The sequence below is a fragment of the Periophthalmus magnuspinnatus genome, chromosome 20 (assembly GCF_009829125.3).
Source record: "Periophthalmus magnuspinnatus isolate fPerMag1 chromosome 20, fPerMag1.2.pri, whole genome shotgun sequence".
Lineage (NCBI taxonomy): Eukaryota > Metazoa > Chordata > Actinopteri > Gobiiformes > Gobiidae > Periophthalmus > Periophthalmus magnuspinnatus.
The window spans coordinates 18,406,175-18,420,714 of NC_047145.1; the positions used below are offsets into that span (position 1 = coordinate 18,406,175).

A 14,540-nucleotide genomic window follows, 5' to 3' on the forward strand; every position below is an offset into this window, starting at 1 on the left:
TCTGGTATTTTGATGAAAAATTATCTTTTGAAATGTGTGGTATTGTATTAGTTTGGCAGTTAACATATCAGTTTACTCATTGATACACCAAAATCTAATTGCAATTACAATACTTGCTCCTTTTATACAAAATGTTGGTTGAATTATGCTTCCAGGAGTCACCTTCAGGGGCAAAAGCCAAAGTGATTCGCCCTCCGCCACCTGATCCAGCCCCACAGCCCCCTACACCCGTTCCATCACGAACGGTGGAGAAGGGGAAAGCTAAAGTGGAGCAGCCTGAAGAAGAAGGTATTGTCAAAACAAAAGCTTTGAAAGATTGAAATTAATTGATGATGAAATTAATTTTCTTAACTCTGCAGTAAACAACGCTATGGCACTTGATGAGGTGGACTTTGATGAGCCAATGGATGTCGCTGATGAGGCAGAGAAACCAGTTATGAAAGAAGAACTTGAGCCTGAAGTAAAAACAGCCCCTGCCCAAACGACAGTGAAAGTCCAGCCCAAAGAAGAGCCTCAAGATCCTGTTCTCTTGTAAGCTTGCATTTGGTTAAAAGACCTATTTGTTTATTAGGACTATTAGCATTTTGTGTAACGCTATTTGATAATCTATAATACTTCATTTCCAGCAATTTTGAAAGTACATGGGGACAAGATGAAGAGACTGCACCAGCTGAAGTACAGGTCGATCCAAGCCAACTTCCCCTGGTGGAGGGGCCAGAGGGAGAGATGGTGTTCAGATTCTACTGGCTAGATGCCTTCGAAGACCCATACACTCAACCAGGTCAGATCATTTCCACTGCAAGTAGTATTGGGTGAGAAAGTCCAGAATATCCTGTAATTGCTTAAGCTGTCCATGTTTTAGGCGTGGTTTACTTGTTTGGAAAAGTATGGATAGAATCTGCACAATCTCACGTCAGCTGCTGCGTGTCAGTTAAAAATATTGAGCGGACCATGTACCTCCTCCCTCGTGAATTTGTAAGTGTTAAGTGTTACTATTAGTTTTGAAGCTATTAATTCAAAAACTATATTGTAAGATAATGTGTTTTCTTCTGGATTGTGCTTGAACTTGCAGAAGGTGAACCCTAAAACTGGTGAGGCCTCTGACACACCTGTCAGGATAATGGACATTTACCATGAGTTTAATGAGCTCTCAGAGAAGTTCAAGATCATGAAATTTAAGTCCAAGGTTTGTTTTGATCCCTTTGTTATGGAAAATCTAAACAAAAAGTATAGATATTAAAAATAGTATGTTTTATTTTACAGAAAGTCGAGAAAAATTATGCTTTTGAAATTCCTGATGTGCCCACTCAATGTGAATACTTGGAAGTGCGCTACTCTGTAAATACATTAACTGTTTTGTTTTTTTTAAGTCTGAGTACTTTAGAAATATTTGTTTCAATGTAACACCTCTAATCTAGGCTGAACTCCCACCGCTGCCATCAGACCTCAAGGGGGAGACATTTTCTCATGTTTTTGGAACCAACACATCAAGTTTGGAGCACTTTCTTCTGAGCAGAAAGATTAAAGGCCCGTGTTGGCTGGATATCAAGACTCCACGTACGTATAATGGTTTATATTTATGTTTAAGTCGTGGTACCAATTATTTTGCGCTATCCGTCTGTTTGAGCAAAGAACAGCTCTGTTGCAATAGTAAATAGCAATTCAAAGCAATATTATATCTTGTTTGTACTGATCAAAAGTACTCAGAATTGTGCCTATAAACAGGAAGATGAAACCCACAAATTATAGTGAACCCCCTCTTCTCTGTAGAGCTGATGAGCCAGCCAGTGAGCTGGTGTAAAGTTGAGGCTCTGGCCCTCAGGACAGATCTCATCTCTGTGGTTCGAGACCTACCTCCTCCTCCAGTCACTGTTATGTCCATCAGCCTCAAGACCGTCCAGAATCCCAAGACGCACCAAAATGAGGTTAGACCTTTACAAACTGTGTCAAAATACAAAAGACTTGTAAAATAATTTTTTTTTTAAAAACACACATTTTTATTTTGCAGATTGTGTCTCTTGCTGCACTTATTCACTGTCGCTTTCATATGGATAAAGCTCCTCCTCAACCTCCCTTCCAGACTCACTTTTGTGGTTAGTAATGATTTTAAATTTGGGTCTTTAAATGTAGCACCATAATAAGTTTAATTTGTGTTTTATTTTTCAGTCGTCAGTAAACCCACAGACTGTATTTTTCCCTATGACTTCAGTGATGCTGTGAAAAAGAAGGTATTTACCATGGATTGATTTTGGCAATCATAGTTCCTTTTATAATTATACTATTGTTATGCCAAATAACATTTATTTTTTTCCCCATTTATAAGAATGGAAAAGTGGAAATAGCTGGTACAGAGCGCACACTGCTTGGATTTTTCTTGGCCAAGATGCACAAAATAGATCCTGATGTACTAGTTGTAAGTAGAGCATTTATTTATTTATTTTTCTTTCATAGTTGCCTTAATCTGTGACCGAAATTATATTTTGGATTTGGTATAATACTATTCATTTCTAATCTCATAGGGGCATGACATTTTTGGCTTTGACCTTGAAGTGTTGCTCCAAAGAATTAATGTGTGCAAGGTGCCACACTGGTCCAAGATAGGACGTCTGAGGAGGACCAACATGCCCAAACTAGGGGTAACCAAAAATGTTTAATTTTGTATTTTTGTAATCTTTGAATGGTTTGCACGTTCTTTAACTCCTGGTGTTTGTAGGGCCGCAGTAGTTTTGCAGAGAAGAACGCCACTTGTGGTCGGCTGGTCTGTGACGTGGAGATTTCGGCTAAAGAGCTGATTCGCTGCAAAAGCTACCATCTGACAGAGCTGGTGGCACATGTGCTCAAGATGGAAAGGCCGACTGTGCCACAGGAAAACATCAGGAATCTTTACAGGTTTGTAGTTGTTGAGTTGTTTTCTTTTTATCTATTTATGTATAACTGGGGGCGATAGTAGCTCAAATGGTAGTGTCCACTGATCCGAAGGTTGGCGGTTCAAATCCCTCTCTTGACGTTAACATCATTTGTTGAGTGGTCAGATCCACTGACCCACAGGTTCGTGGTTCGGTTCCAGCTCCTACAGATGAATGCTGTCATTGTCCTTGGGCAAGACACTTAACCACCTCACCCCCAGTGTCTGTGTATGGTGGTATATGAATGTGTGCGTGAATGGGTGACTGGTCCCTTGATGTAAAGCACTTTGAGTGTCTTGAATTTGGAAAACTGCGATTTAAAAAATTGGACCATTTACCATTACCACTGATCTATTGTTATGTATGTGACAGTGACTCTCCTCACCTGCTGTATCTGTTGTGACAGTGACTCTCCTCACCTGCTGTATCTGTTGGAGTTGACATGGACTGACGCAAAGCTGATCCTCCAACTCATGTGTGAACTCAATGTCCTGCCTCTTGCTCTACAGATCACCAACATTGCTGGCAACGTTTTGGTAATTCAAACTTATATGTATATTCTTCAGCTCCCGAAATGCAATAATTACACAGATGCAAAGGATGGAATAATACACAGATATTCTGATGATTTTCAGTCTCGAACTCTGATGGGAGGTCGAGCTGAGAGAAACGAGTATCTCCTGCTTCATGCCTTTAATGAAAAGAACTACATTGTTCCTGACAAACCCTCCTTCCGAAAAGTCCAACAAGAACAGGTATATTTTGTTACATTTTCTACAAACTGTATAGTTATCTATGTTAAATGCAAAATGTAACCACATCTCCACTCAAAGGTTGAAGGTGAAGAGGATGTGGGCAAGCGGAAAAAGAAGGCTGCTTATTCTGGTGGTCTGGTTTTGGATCCCAAAGTCGGTAAGTCAATTTCTTTTTTTGTCACAGAGATGGTGTTACTTTCCCTGGAATATTCCATAATTTTGCAATAAACTAATTGAGGCTACATTCTTAATGTGAAGGGGCTCGCCTTTACACAAATTTGACCTATAACTTGGCCGCTATAGGGATAATCAATTTAATGCCATAATGAGGAATATTCCAGACAAAGCAATAACAGTTCATGGAGACAAGCGTGAGGTGGACCGTCCTCCAGAAAAGTGACATAGTGCACCCTTAGTGTACCTTTAATTAGTGTTGATAATTTGTTGTCATATATCTTGACTCCTGTTTTAAGGTTTCTATGATAAGTTCATCCTGCTGCTCGACTTCAACAGTCTGTATCCATCGATTATTCAAGAGTTCAACATATGCTTCACCACTGTGGAGAGGGAAGTCTACAATAGTCAGAAAAAGAAAAAAGTGGTATGCAAACCTAATAAAGACATGGCTTTTTCAAATCCTTTACACACTACTGATACATGTACGTATTAAATCAACAGGATGAAGGCATAGAGGAGATACCTGAGATTCCTGATTCCAGTCTGGAAATGGGAATTCTGCCCAAAGAAATAAGAAAACTTGTTGAAAGACGTAAACAGGTCAAACAACTCATGAAACAGCAACAAGACCTGAATCCAGATCTATATCTACAGGTTTATATATTCATTATTGCCTTGTTATTTCCTGATTTCTACTTTAGTTTTCTTATTAATTTATTAATGCTTTTCTTTTCCTTTTTTCAGTACGACATTCGCCAAAAAGCTTTGAAACTGACAGCAAACAGTATGTATGGTTGTCTTGGATTCAGCTACAGTCGATTCTATGCCAAACCACTTGCTGCTCTGGTCACACATAAGGGCAGAGAGGTAAGGATATAATAATAAAAAGAACAGCCTTTTCAGTTCACTACTGCAAAATGCTTGCCTGGGATTCAGAATACACACTTCAATACCTAACCCTGGTCACCGGTAAATCTTCCCATTTTCAAATGGGTGTGATTGACAGGGGACACGCATTGTCTGCTATATTGGAAAAAAATTTAGGAAAAAAGTATCTTGGGCTGAGAAACATTGCTGCACAATCAATGAGTGAAGCACTAAACTATTAATCTGAGGTGACATAAATTAGATTTTATTTGTAAATCATATGTGGCCAATGGGCTCCTTTGTTTCACATGTGTCACTGAAAAAAGAAACAGATTTGATTGCATGATCACGTTTGACCGAGACCGAACAGAGAGCTTGGGGACCAGACTGCTATCAATGTATAAAAAATACGGAGCTATCACTGGATTTGCCAGGCGAGCAAAATGCATATTATGATACATCCACTAGAGGGCAGTACAACATCGCATAACATACATCTTACCTTATAATTGTTTCCCGTCAGTTTCTATAATTTTAATTAAATCTTCTACAACGTGTACTTCCCTTTGCTACATATTATTATAGCATCAAATACTGTCAGAATAAAAGGGCTTTTAAGTGCATGAGATATCAATAACCCTTAGACCAGTTATTTTTCTAGTGCCAAAATGCCACACATAAAAATCACATTGTTAAGTCTTGATTGTGTGGTGACATCTTTCACTGCACACCAATGGAGCAACGGGGGCATATAATAAATTTGGATGGAGGCATGAGAGGTGCATGACACAAAGGGCTAAATCTGGTTTTGTAACTTGACACGGCGCACACACTCGCAGCCTCTGTGTCAGTTGTAATACTCATGTTCGTTTAATGAGCTCTAACAGTAGACATCCACAGCCCGGGTCTTGGGTTTGGCCCCAGGGGAGTCCTTTATTACGATCGCCTTACACGTTCATTGTGCGGCCTAATAGAGGGCAGGGCAGTAACTCAGTGTGTGCGTTTGTTATTCTGTCAGCCCATTTGAGCTTCGAGACATGCTTGTTGTTCAGCTGACACAAGCTACATTGTAAAAGGTGTGTATTTGATTCGCTGATACTGGTGGGAGTTTTTTTTCCCTGAAGACTTGATGATTGTATCTTTGTCAACAGCCACTGGTGGATGGGTTAATTACATTTACCCTCTTTTTTTCTTGAGTAGACTCGAGAGGTAATGCCAGCAATCACCATCTTCTCAATCTTTTCAGTCGTTTCAGTTAGTAATATGGGGCTTATTGTTTTTTATTTGTGTATGTCAGCAACAATATCATTTATACACAGTTCAGTGCATATATTGGTGTATGGGTCACTTTTCAATAGGATTTTCTCTACGTTGAAAGATGAAAGTAGATTTTTTTTTATGTTTTCTCTAAACGTTTTTAGCATTAGCCAACACCTCTAGGGATGGGATTAGAAACATTTCCCATCAAACGAGACAAGATTTATGAGAGTTTATACATTTAAAATAGTTTGGTTCAGTTCACAAGGTTGGTCTCACTATTTTAAATTTTTAACTTGGGCTTCTCAAGATTTTTTTTTTTTTTTTTTTTTTTTTGTCTGTGCCAAACGTAAACAGGAAAAACACATCATGAGGTCATTCTACTTGTGTGTTCAGTCTTGTATCTTGCAAGATTTTATGGCACAAGATCTTGTACCATCCTGGTTAACTCTACCCCATGGGATTGAGTGATTTAGCCATTTCAATGAGTAGGTCTTGCTTTGAAATTTGCTTCATTATGAGTTTCAATGGAGGCAGCAGGGAATGCAAAAACATCTCACCAGTTGCAGGTTGTGTGAGGCTAGTACATAAATAGGATTTTTTTTTATTATGTGGTTTTACTTTCAAATTACATTGCAGTCCCTGGGTGTTAGGAGGACAAACTGGTGAATTAAAAGGTCACATTAAAGCCTAATGTGCATAGCATGGCCCACAGTCTGCTGAGACTGCAGGGATCTCATTTATAATATCCAACACTTGTTTATTTTGTATCTATGATCCCTGATATGCTTCTATTAATACTGCCTGTAGTGAATTAGGGGAGACCTTTCCATTAGCATTGCCCAGACATGTTCAGAGTAACTAAAGGAGGATACTAAATGCCATTACCAATTAAAAAAACAAACTACTTACCCAAAAGCGTTTCATTTGCTGTCATGGTTTACATAGTATCAGCCTACATACAGCTCATAGTAAGTGGAGCTAAGCCAAGAGCCGAGTAGTTCGTGGTAGTATTTGCCTTAGCCGAGCCTCAAAGACTGCTAGGATTTATGGCGGGGTTTCTGGTGTATTTGTGGCTATCACAGTTTACACCCTGCTCTTATTTTAATCATCACATTTGCACTCCACTTTCATATCATGATTAAGTAGGCTTTTTATTTTTATAATTGTAACACATGCACCCACCACGTCTCTGTCCAGAGCGTAAATCCTTCCCCCGCCCCTTTCTGCGTCTTTCATCTCATCAAAAAAACACCATCCCAACGTATGTGCATGTGTTTTGTGTATTTGTTGATTGGAGCGTTTCATATTTCTCTCGCTCCGTTTTTAAATTGGGCTAGACCCTCGCCCTCCCCGCACCAGGATGCTACAGTGGTTTCTCATGCCGGGCCGAGCTTTAGATGTGGTTGAAAGACCCTTGGCTCTTTCGCTTGTGGTCACATTTGCTGCGTCAAGCGGGACCCCCACTCCTTTCTTGAGTACGTCTTGTATCTTGTCTGAATTCATGTATGTGCCGAGTCCCTGTGTGACAGCACAAGTGCTACCAGCCGAACTTTGGCCTTTGTGGGCAGACCATTTGTTGTGGACCTACTCTGTTCTGGTATGTGTGGGTATTAAAGGGATGATGGGCATTAAGGGGAAGGTGAAGGTTTAGGATTACACAAGCCACTGCAGATTGATGTCCCCTCAGCCCCTCGCTGTTATTTTAGGGTCTTTTGTATATTAGCCAAATAACAGTTGGAGATATAGGCAATAAAGGCATCTTACATTCATGTGAATATAATAGGTTTAGAAATGCTCTGGTGCCACAATGATTTTATGGCCTCTGAGGGGATCACGCCTGACCTAATCCCACATGTTCGCTTTAAACATAGAATAGGATTTATTAGACACAAATGAATTGTAGCATTCAGTTGGTGGGTGTGAAATATCTGTGTTGTGGTATTGCTATCGGCTGCCAGAGCATGTAGAGAAGTGTCCTTGTATAGACGGATCATTTGTCTGGTATGGGAAATGTTAATCAGCCCCTTATTAATAATACAGGTGAATGTTTCCATGCTGCTACTTCCTGGTCTCTTAGTGCAGTGATGTGTGTTGGTCCTAATCGACTGATGTTAACAACAAAGGGCTGTGGAAGCCACTGATTGTTGGGGAACGCAGATTGGTTTCACCTTTGACCTTTGCGCTAGCAAATCTGACAACCATTAGCAGGTGTGTGTCGAGGATGGAGGGTGACTCCTGAAAGCCATCCTGCTGTAATTGAGTCTCTGTCCTTGTGTTTAAAAACAGCCTGACGGGAGTTTGTAGTTGACATTATTGGTCGGCATGTGGACTGAAGGATAGAGGCGAGATTGGATAACAGATCTGAGGCTGTGGAGAGGGCAAAGTTTGGTTTGGGGCAGACCTCTGGGGCTCTTGTATTTGAGGTCGTGTGTGTTTGTAATGAGGTCTAAATAAATATTGTTGCCCTGGGTGTCTCATTTTTGTTCCAAGAAACACTCTGTCATTGTCCCAGTTTCTTACATACGACACTGTGTGCCCACATTTCTCTCTGAGCTGTGCTTCTTGACAGCGGTTATTTTTGCAGTTCTGTGAATTAGACGTTACACTATACAAGGCCACAGCGTATGGTTGTATATTCACACACATTTATGATGGTCCCTGTCAGGGGAGATGAAGCCTGCATGTTTCCATGCTCCATCCATAGTCTACTTAAAGAGATGGCTTTACTCCTGATAGAAGTGGGCTTAACAAATAGTCACATGGGAGCGCTGTAGCTATTTTGGCCTCATGCGCCTGCTGTAGAGAGCTAACAGTGGACAGGACAAGAGTTCAGAATCTAAAGGGACTTTAGTAACACTTCTAATGAAGCCGAGTGCAGCTGGGGTAATGACCGGGATTAGCATTGATAAAGGATTGATCTGACACCTGCAGTCTGCAGCGGGCACTGACACACTGTAAATGAGCGATAATTAAGAAATGGTTTTCATAAAAAAAGCAAGCTCTGCACTGCCACTAAGCCCTAGCCCTTAGTCATGTTTTTCCATTTGTGAAAATAAGGGAGTCATTTATTACAAAAGGCTGCCATGAAAATACCTAATTGTCATAAAACAGGCAGTTGTTTTGGGTTTTATTAAATTGAAGACGTGTATCTGACATTTCAAATTGAATTTCTGAGCTAGATATAAGGAAACCCAAGTTTAAGTTTAAATTGGCTGAAGAGCGGGAGGGTTACAGGCGTTCTTGAATCATTTCCCTTGAATGCGTGCATTAAAGCTGATGTAGGCTCTCCGGACATCTGCCAGGACAGGTGTGGATTGTCGTGCAGAAGCTTTCTCACATAAGAGTGGATTATTTTGGTGAAAGGAGCATTTGCTTCTGTGAGTGTGTAGTGTTGTACACATGAGAGATCACAGCAGCCGAAGACGCTATAAATCTTTTATGCATCTGTGTGAGTGTGTTAGCTGCGCGGCCCTGACAGTAGTGTGTCCCTCCACAGGTGCTATTTCAGTCGGCCGACTGTCATCCCAAAATGCTTTTCAGTGGAGTGCTTTTCAAAACAATCGTCACTGTTGCCCTGGCTCTTTTTACAAGGGCCCTCCACTGCTCTGAGGTTTAACATGCCTACTCTGATCTGCTGATCAGCACAGGGGTGCATGGTATATTTGTGAGGGGATTCTTGGATGCCCTTTAGATGAGCAAGCATTTTGCTCATATGTCTACTTATCATTCTATCCTCATTGCTCCTTTCCCATCTATTATCCATTTGTCAACCAGAAGGCAGGCTATTTTAGACCTGTCATTGTTAAACTGACACAAGAGGGAAGACAAAACATTAATGAGGAAGCCTGGACTGCTGTTTGACATAGAGGTTTGCAGACGTCTTTCACAACAGAAGATGTCACAGCGTGGCTGAACCACTCTGAAATCTAAAGGTGCAGCTCTGAGACTAATGTCTGTATTTTGATGCACAATGTAACTTTTCTGTTGGGAGGTCCTACACCTGTTTGTTTCCTCTGAGACATTATTACCTTGCATGGACCAGTATGATGTTAATGTTCTCTAGCATTTAATCATTTTGAGATGTTTTTATAAAACCTCCTGGAGGATTTTGTCAAGTTGCTCTAATATAAATACTTGATTGTGTCTCTCATGTATATTGAGTGTCTTTTCTCTTTGGTGGGATCTCAGACCATTACAGAATGAAGTGCAGATGGGCTGGCAGGTGCAGGTGCCCAGAAGTTAGACCCTGCTCTTTTCAAACTGGGGTAAAACTGTGAAATTGGTTCCGACTCTCCACTACTCTAAGCTGGTGCAGGTCTGTTCAGTCAATACATGGGCCACTAAGGTCTTTGTAATTGTGTTGTTGACGATTGATTTTGATGTTAATTAAAGACTACTCCTTGTTGTTCTTGTGGGAATTGCCCAATAACTAATAGGGCTCCTGACAGGCTTTTTCAGTTGTTTGCTTGAGCATGAGTGGCATGTGTGGTGGTGACTTGTGCAGTCATCGGGGAGAAGACATAGTCACATGCCTTTGCTCCCGCCGCGGTCTGTTTAGATTGCTCTGTATAATATGTGCGTATTGGTATGTGTTTAAAGATGAGCACTCACACGTCCCACAAACATTCCTGCCTCATGGTCAAACGACTTGTCTTTCACAGTCCATTCTTTAAAGCTGTCTGTCCTGCAGCGACTGACAGCAAATGGAAAACCTGTCTAAATGAGTCCACACATCAATTACATCAACACATTCGCACCTCACTTTGTCGTGTCTTTCTTTCCTACTTCCCTCCATTCATCACACCCATAATCTCACCATACTTATTCTAGTCATTCCACAATCATACTCAGCCATTGTTTTAGTAAAACTCCAAAAAGATTAACCTGGCCGACGCCCGGAGAATTGAATTGAGTTCTACACAAATGAATACTCATACTAGCTGATTGGTCAAGTCATCACAAAAGCGGAACAAGCTGAAAAATCAAATTCTGGTTAGATCCATATCAATGAAAGGCACAAACATCCTTCCCATTTGCAAATGCAAAAAAGCGCTCCCATCTGCAAGTTTTCGCAAACAAAATATTCAGTATTTCAAATTTTGGCTGAAGTATGTCTGTCGTCGGCATCGCCATGTTTGTTTTGGTTTGCCTGGGCGCTTCACCTTTTGCTTCCGCCCAAACCACATGCTGCTCTGTGATTGGCCCAGTCTCTGTTGGTGTGACTGTGCCCAGGTGCCAGTGGGCCAAACACCTTCCAGGAAAGATTCTCATGAGTCATGAGATGAACTCAAAAATATCGTGAGCATTCATCATGCTGTGTAAGGTTACTAAAAGATATCAGCATTACCAAGAAATAACTAACGATCAATAGTAGAGGTGGGCAGTATGCCAAGAAAATAATCATGATTTGGTTGGAGCGATTTCAGGTTTATCACAATACTTGTACACTTGTACACCATTTAACTTTCTGGAAGTGGCACATCACCTGCATGAGTCCATAGAAAAAGAATGTCAAAACCATATGTCGGAACATTCTACATGGAGATCAAGTTTTATGCCATACTGTGCAAGATTATAGCTAAAGGAACAACATTTCCATGTAAACAAGCAAGAGGAGGCCCTCTTCCAGGCCAAGTAAGAGTCAGGTTGGGTTTTTTTTAGATTTTTAGTACAATAAAAACACCCAAAACAAAAATAACAGACTTTTATTTTAGTCTGTTTTTTGGTTTAGAAGTTACGTACTGGGGCTTTAAGGAAGTAAGTCATTTCCTTCTTCACTTCACAAATTAAATCCACCTGTCACTCACTCAGGGCCTTACAGAGGTTGAGGTGTGGGCTGGGAAAAGTGTCCATGTTGGAGCATAGATCTGCACTAACCAGAAAATTGGTGTATCACGAATCACAATCATGGCCATTTCACCAAAACACCAGATCGTCACAGGAACCGCTCACAATTCCATTTTTATCACTATATTGCCCTGCCTTAATAATAATCATTGTTTTGTTTTGTAAAAAGATCAACTCATAACTTAGACTTAGAGTAACGAAATTCACATTTTATTAGACAGGAATTTAACGTGCCTCGGGATTAATTACAGGTTATTATTGTGTAAATGTCTTATAATCCACTTTTTTAATCACTAATGTTTTGCAGAAGCTCACACTTAAACAGTTACGACTTCTAAGGAAGTAGGGAAATCCGGCTGATTTATGTTGAGCGGAGATAATGATGACTTAATGGAATCCTGGATATTTGGATCTGTATTTGATAAAATGTTCTTATCTCCTCACCTAGCAAATTACTTTATTCTGGTTTTGACAGTAGCTTAGCAGCAGAGTTTAGTGTTCATTCATGTACTTGGGCCAAGAGGAGTGTGTGATTGCGAATATGTGTCGGCAGTGGGACCTTGACCTTGACTGCAGTCCCTAATGGAGGGGTGCCTCTCACTCCCCCCTGTAGCTAACTGGTATGTGGCAGCCCATAAAGCACTGGCGAGTCCCACATTGGTTTCAGGGAGTGGACCGCCCCTCCCTATCCCACCAAAACCCCTCCTCTTCCTCACACTCTGAAATAGACGCGTCCTTGTCCCGACATGAAGCTCTGCGTATATGAGGCGGTGGTTGATTGAGGAGCAGATTGCTGGTGACAGGTCACACTGCGTTCCGTCCCCGCGACCCACCAGATTAGCGACCCAACTCGGAGCGCTCTCACCCTCCACTCCCAACACCTGTCAGGATCCCTCGTGCCCCCTCTCTGCACCCCCCTCCCCGACAGAGTGGACAACGTTAACAGAATTCTCTTGTTTGTCCGTCAGTCGCTTGGTGGGTGATAAAGGCCATTACAAGTCATTAAGGTGCGCATGTGTTGCCCGGCGCAGAAGTGTGTGGGATGAAAAGACTCCTGTCTCAGCAGGCTCTCATAATTGCCCTCTTAGCCAATTATCCCCTATTTAAAAGAAAGTCACCTGCTCCGCTCCAGGTTCACACAAATGCTCACACACCCACACTCAGAATAAATACAAGGCAAGCATAATGACTGTTTGTTCTTCACTTTCATTGTTTACTATGCTGCGTGTCATTCATTGTTTTTTTGTTTGTTTTTTATAGATTCTGATGCACACCAAAGACATGGTTCAGAAGGTAAGAAAGAAAATGTTCCTAATGTTGTGTTTTTACTGTCCCTCTGTCACTCTGATATCGAAATTTGGTCTCACAATTATCATGGCCAAAATAATTGCGATTAAAGATAATATCACGATAATTATTCAAGTTGCTGACAGTTTAAAAAATATCATGAATATTAATCATTTTAATTTTAGTACTATGAATAGGTTCCATATTTAAACAGGTGTTATAGTATTGTCTTTTCTAGATCACTGTTGTTTTCAGTTATAACAAGAGATCGTTACAGTCGCTAGTTTCTGCACATTCTGGTGATGTAATGGCGATTATCACGATTATATAAAATGTCCCACATATTCGACCCTATTATAAACAATATTCCTGTTTATTATCCCTATCCTGTCCCCAACTATACACTAATTGCAAATCAATAACTCACACAATTACCTTTTTGTTTAATTTAGATGAATCTGGAAGTCATCTATGGAGACACCGACTCTATTATGATCAATACAAACAGCAAATCTTTGGAGGAGGTCTTCAAACTCGGCAACAAGGTGCGTCACGACCTTTAGATTAGTTTCAATTTTAACTCATTATTAACAGTTTTTTCAATGTGCTAATTTCATAGGTGAAAGCTGAAGTGAACAAGCTTTACAAATTGCTGGAGATTGACATTGATGGTGTGTTTAAGTCGCTCTTACTGTTGAAGAAAAAGAAATATGCAGCTCTTGTAGTGGAGCAACACGGTGAGGGGCGATATACTCTCAAACAGGAGCTCAAAGGCTTGGACATCGTGCGCAGAGACTGGTGTGATCTGGCCAAGGAGTGTGGCAAGTATGTCTTCAATATTAGACCAAAACACATGATCTTGTTTTCATAATCTAGACAGGATATCTTGCTGTTTTATTGTTCGCTCTCTATGTATTTTTGTTGTTATTATATATATTTTTTTACTTTTTATGTGAAGCACTTTAAGCAGCTGGGTTTATTTTTAAATGTGCTATTTAAATAACCATTGAATTGAACTGAATTAAATATCTGTGAACTAACGCCTGGTCCTGTCCAGCTACGTCATTGGTCAGATCTTGTCCGACCAGAGCCGTGACGTCATCGTGGAGAACATCCAAAAACATCTGGTGGAAATGGGAGAGAAGGTCGCAGCTGGAGCTATACCCCTCACCCTGTTTGAGATCCACAAGGTAAACTTTCACTGTAAAACCATAGCATGCAGGTCAATAGAGTCAAGGCATTATCTTTCAAGTATCTAATTTATTCCATGTCATTCCAGGCTCTGACTAAAGATCCGCAGGACTATCCCGACAAAAAGAGTCTTCCTCATGTCCACGTGGCTCTGTGGATCAACTCCCAGGGCGGACGCCGCGTGAAAGCCGGAGACACTATCTCTTATGTCATCTGCAAAGTGAGTGATTCTAAAGTTGTGTGATTTGCT

General features: G+C 40.8%; 1 protein-coding gene across 1 annotated transcript in view; it reads left to right on the forward strand.

Moving 5' to 3' along the window:
* pola1 (polymerase (DNA directed), alpha 1) overlaps positions 1-14,540 on the forward strand; it is a 48,774-nt gene that overhangs the window by 2,616 nt on the left and 31,618 nt on the right. Inside the window, exons 8-31 of the mRNA XM_033985582.2 lie at positions 156-288; positions 360-531; positions 627-781; positions 863-975; positions 1,073-1,186; positions 1,264-1,338; positions 1,419-1,557; positions 1,771-1,925; positions 2,009-2,093; positions 2,167-2,228; positions 2,324-2,413; positions 2,520-2,636; positions 2,714-2,889; positions 3,313-3,442; positions 3,542-3,661; positions 3,740-3,818; positions 4,135-4,262; positions 4,340-4,492; positions 4,583-4,705; positions 13,073-13,105; positions 13,552-13,644; positions 13,719-13,924; positions 14,157-14,289; positions 14,379-14,510. Of these exons, the coding sequence (XP_033841473.1) occupies positions 156-288; positions 360-531; positions 627-781; positions 863-975; positions 1,073-1,186; positions 1,264-1,338; positions 1,419-1,557; positions 1,771-1,925; positions 2,009-2,093; positions 2,167-2,228; positions 2,324-2,413; positions 2,520-2,636; positions 2,714-2,889; positions 3,313-3,442; positions 3,542-3,661; positions 3,740-3,818; positions 4,135-4,262; positions 4,340-4,492; positions 4,583-4,705; positions 13,073-13,105; positions 13,552-13,644; positions 13,719-13,924; positions 14,157-14,289; positions 14,379-14,510 (2,916 nt within the window). The remainder of the gene's footprint in view (positions 1-155; positions 289-359; positions 532-626; positions 782-862; positions 976-1,072; positions 1,187-1,263; positions 1,339-1,418; positions 1,558-1,770; positions 1,926-2,008; positions 2,094-2,166; positions 2,229-2,323; positions 2,414-2,519; positions 2,637-2,713; positions 2,890-3,312; positions 3,443-3,541; positions 3,662-3,739; positions 3,819-4,134; positions 4,263-4,339; positions 4,493-4,582; positions 4,706-13,072; positions 13,106-13,551; positions 13,645-13,718; positions 13,925-14,156; positions 14,290-14,378; positions 14,511-14,540) is intronic.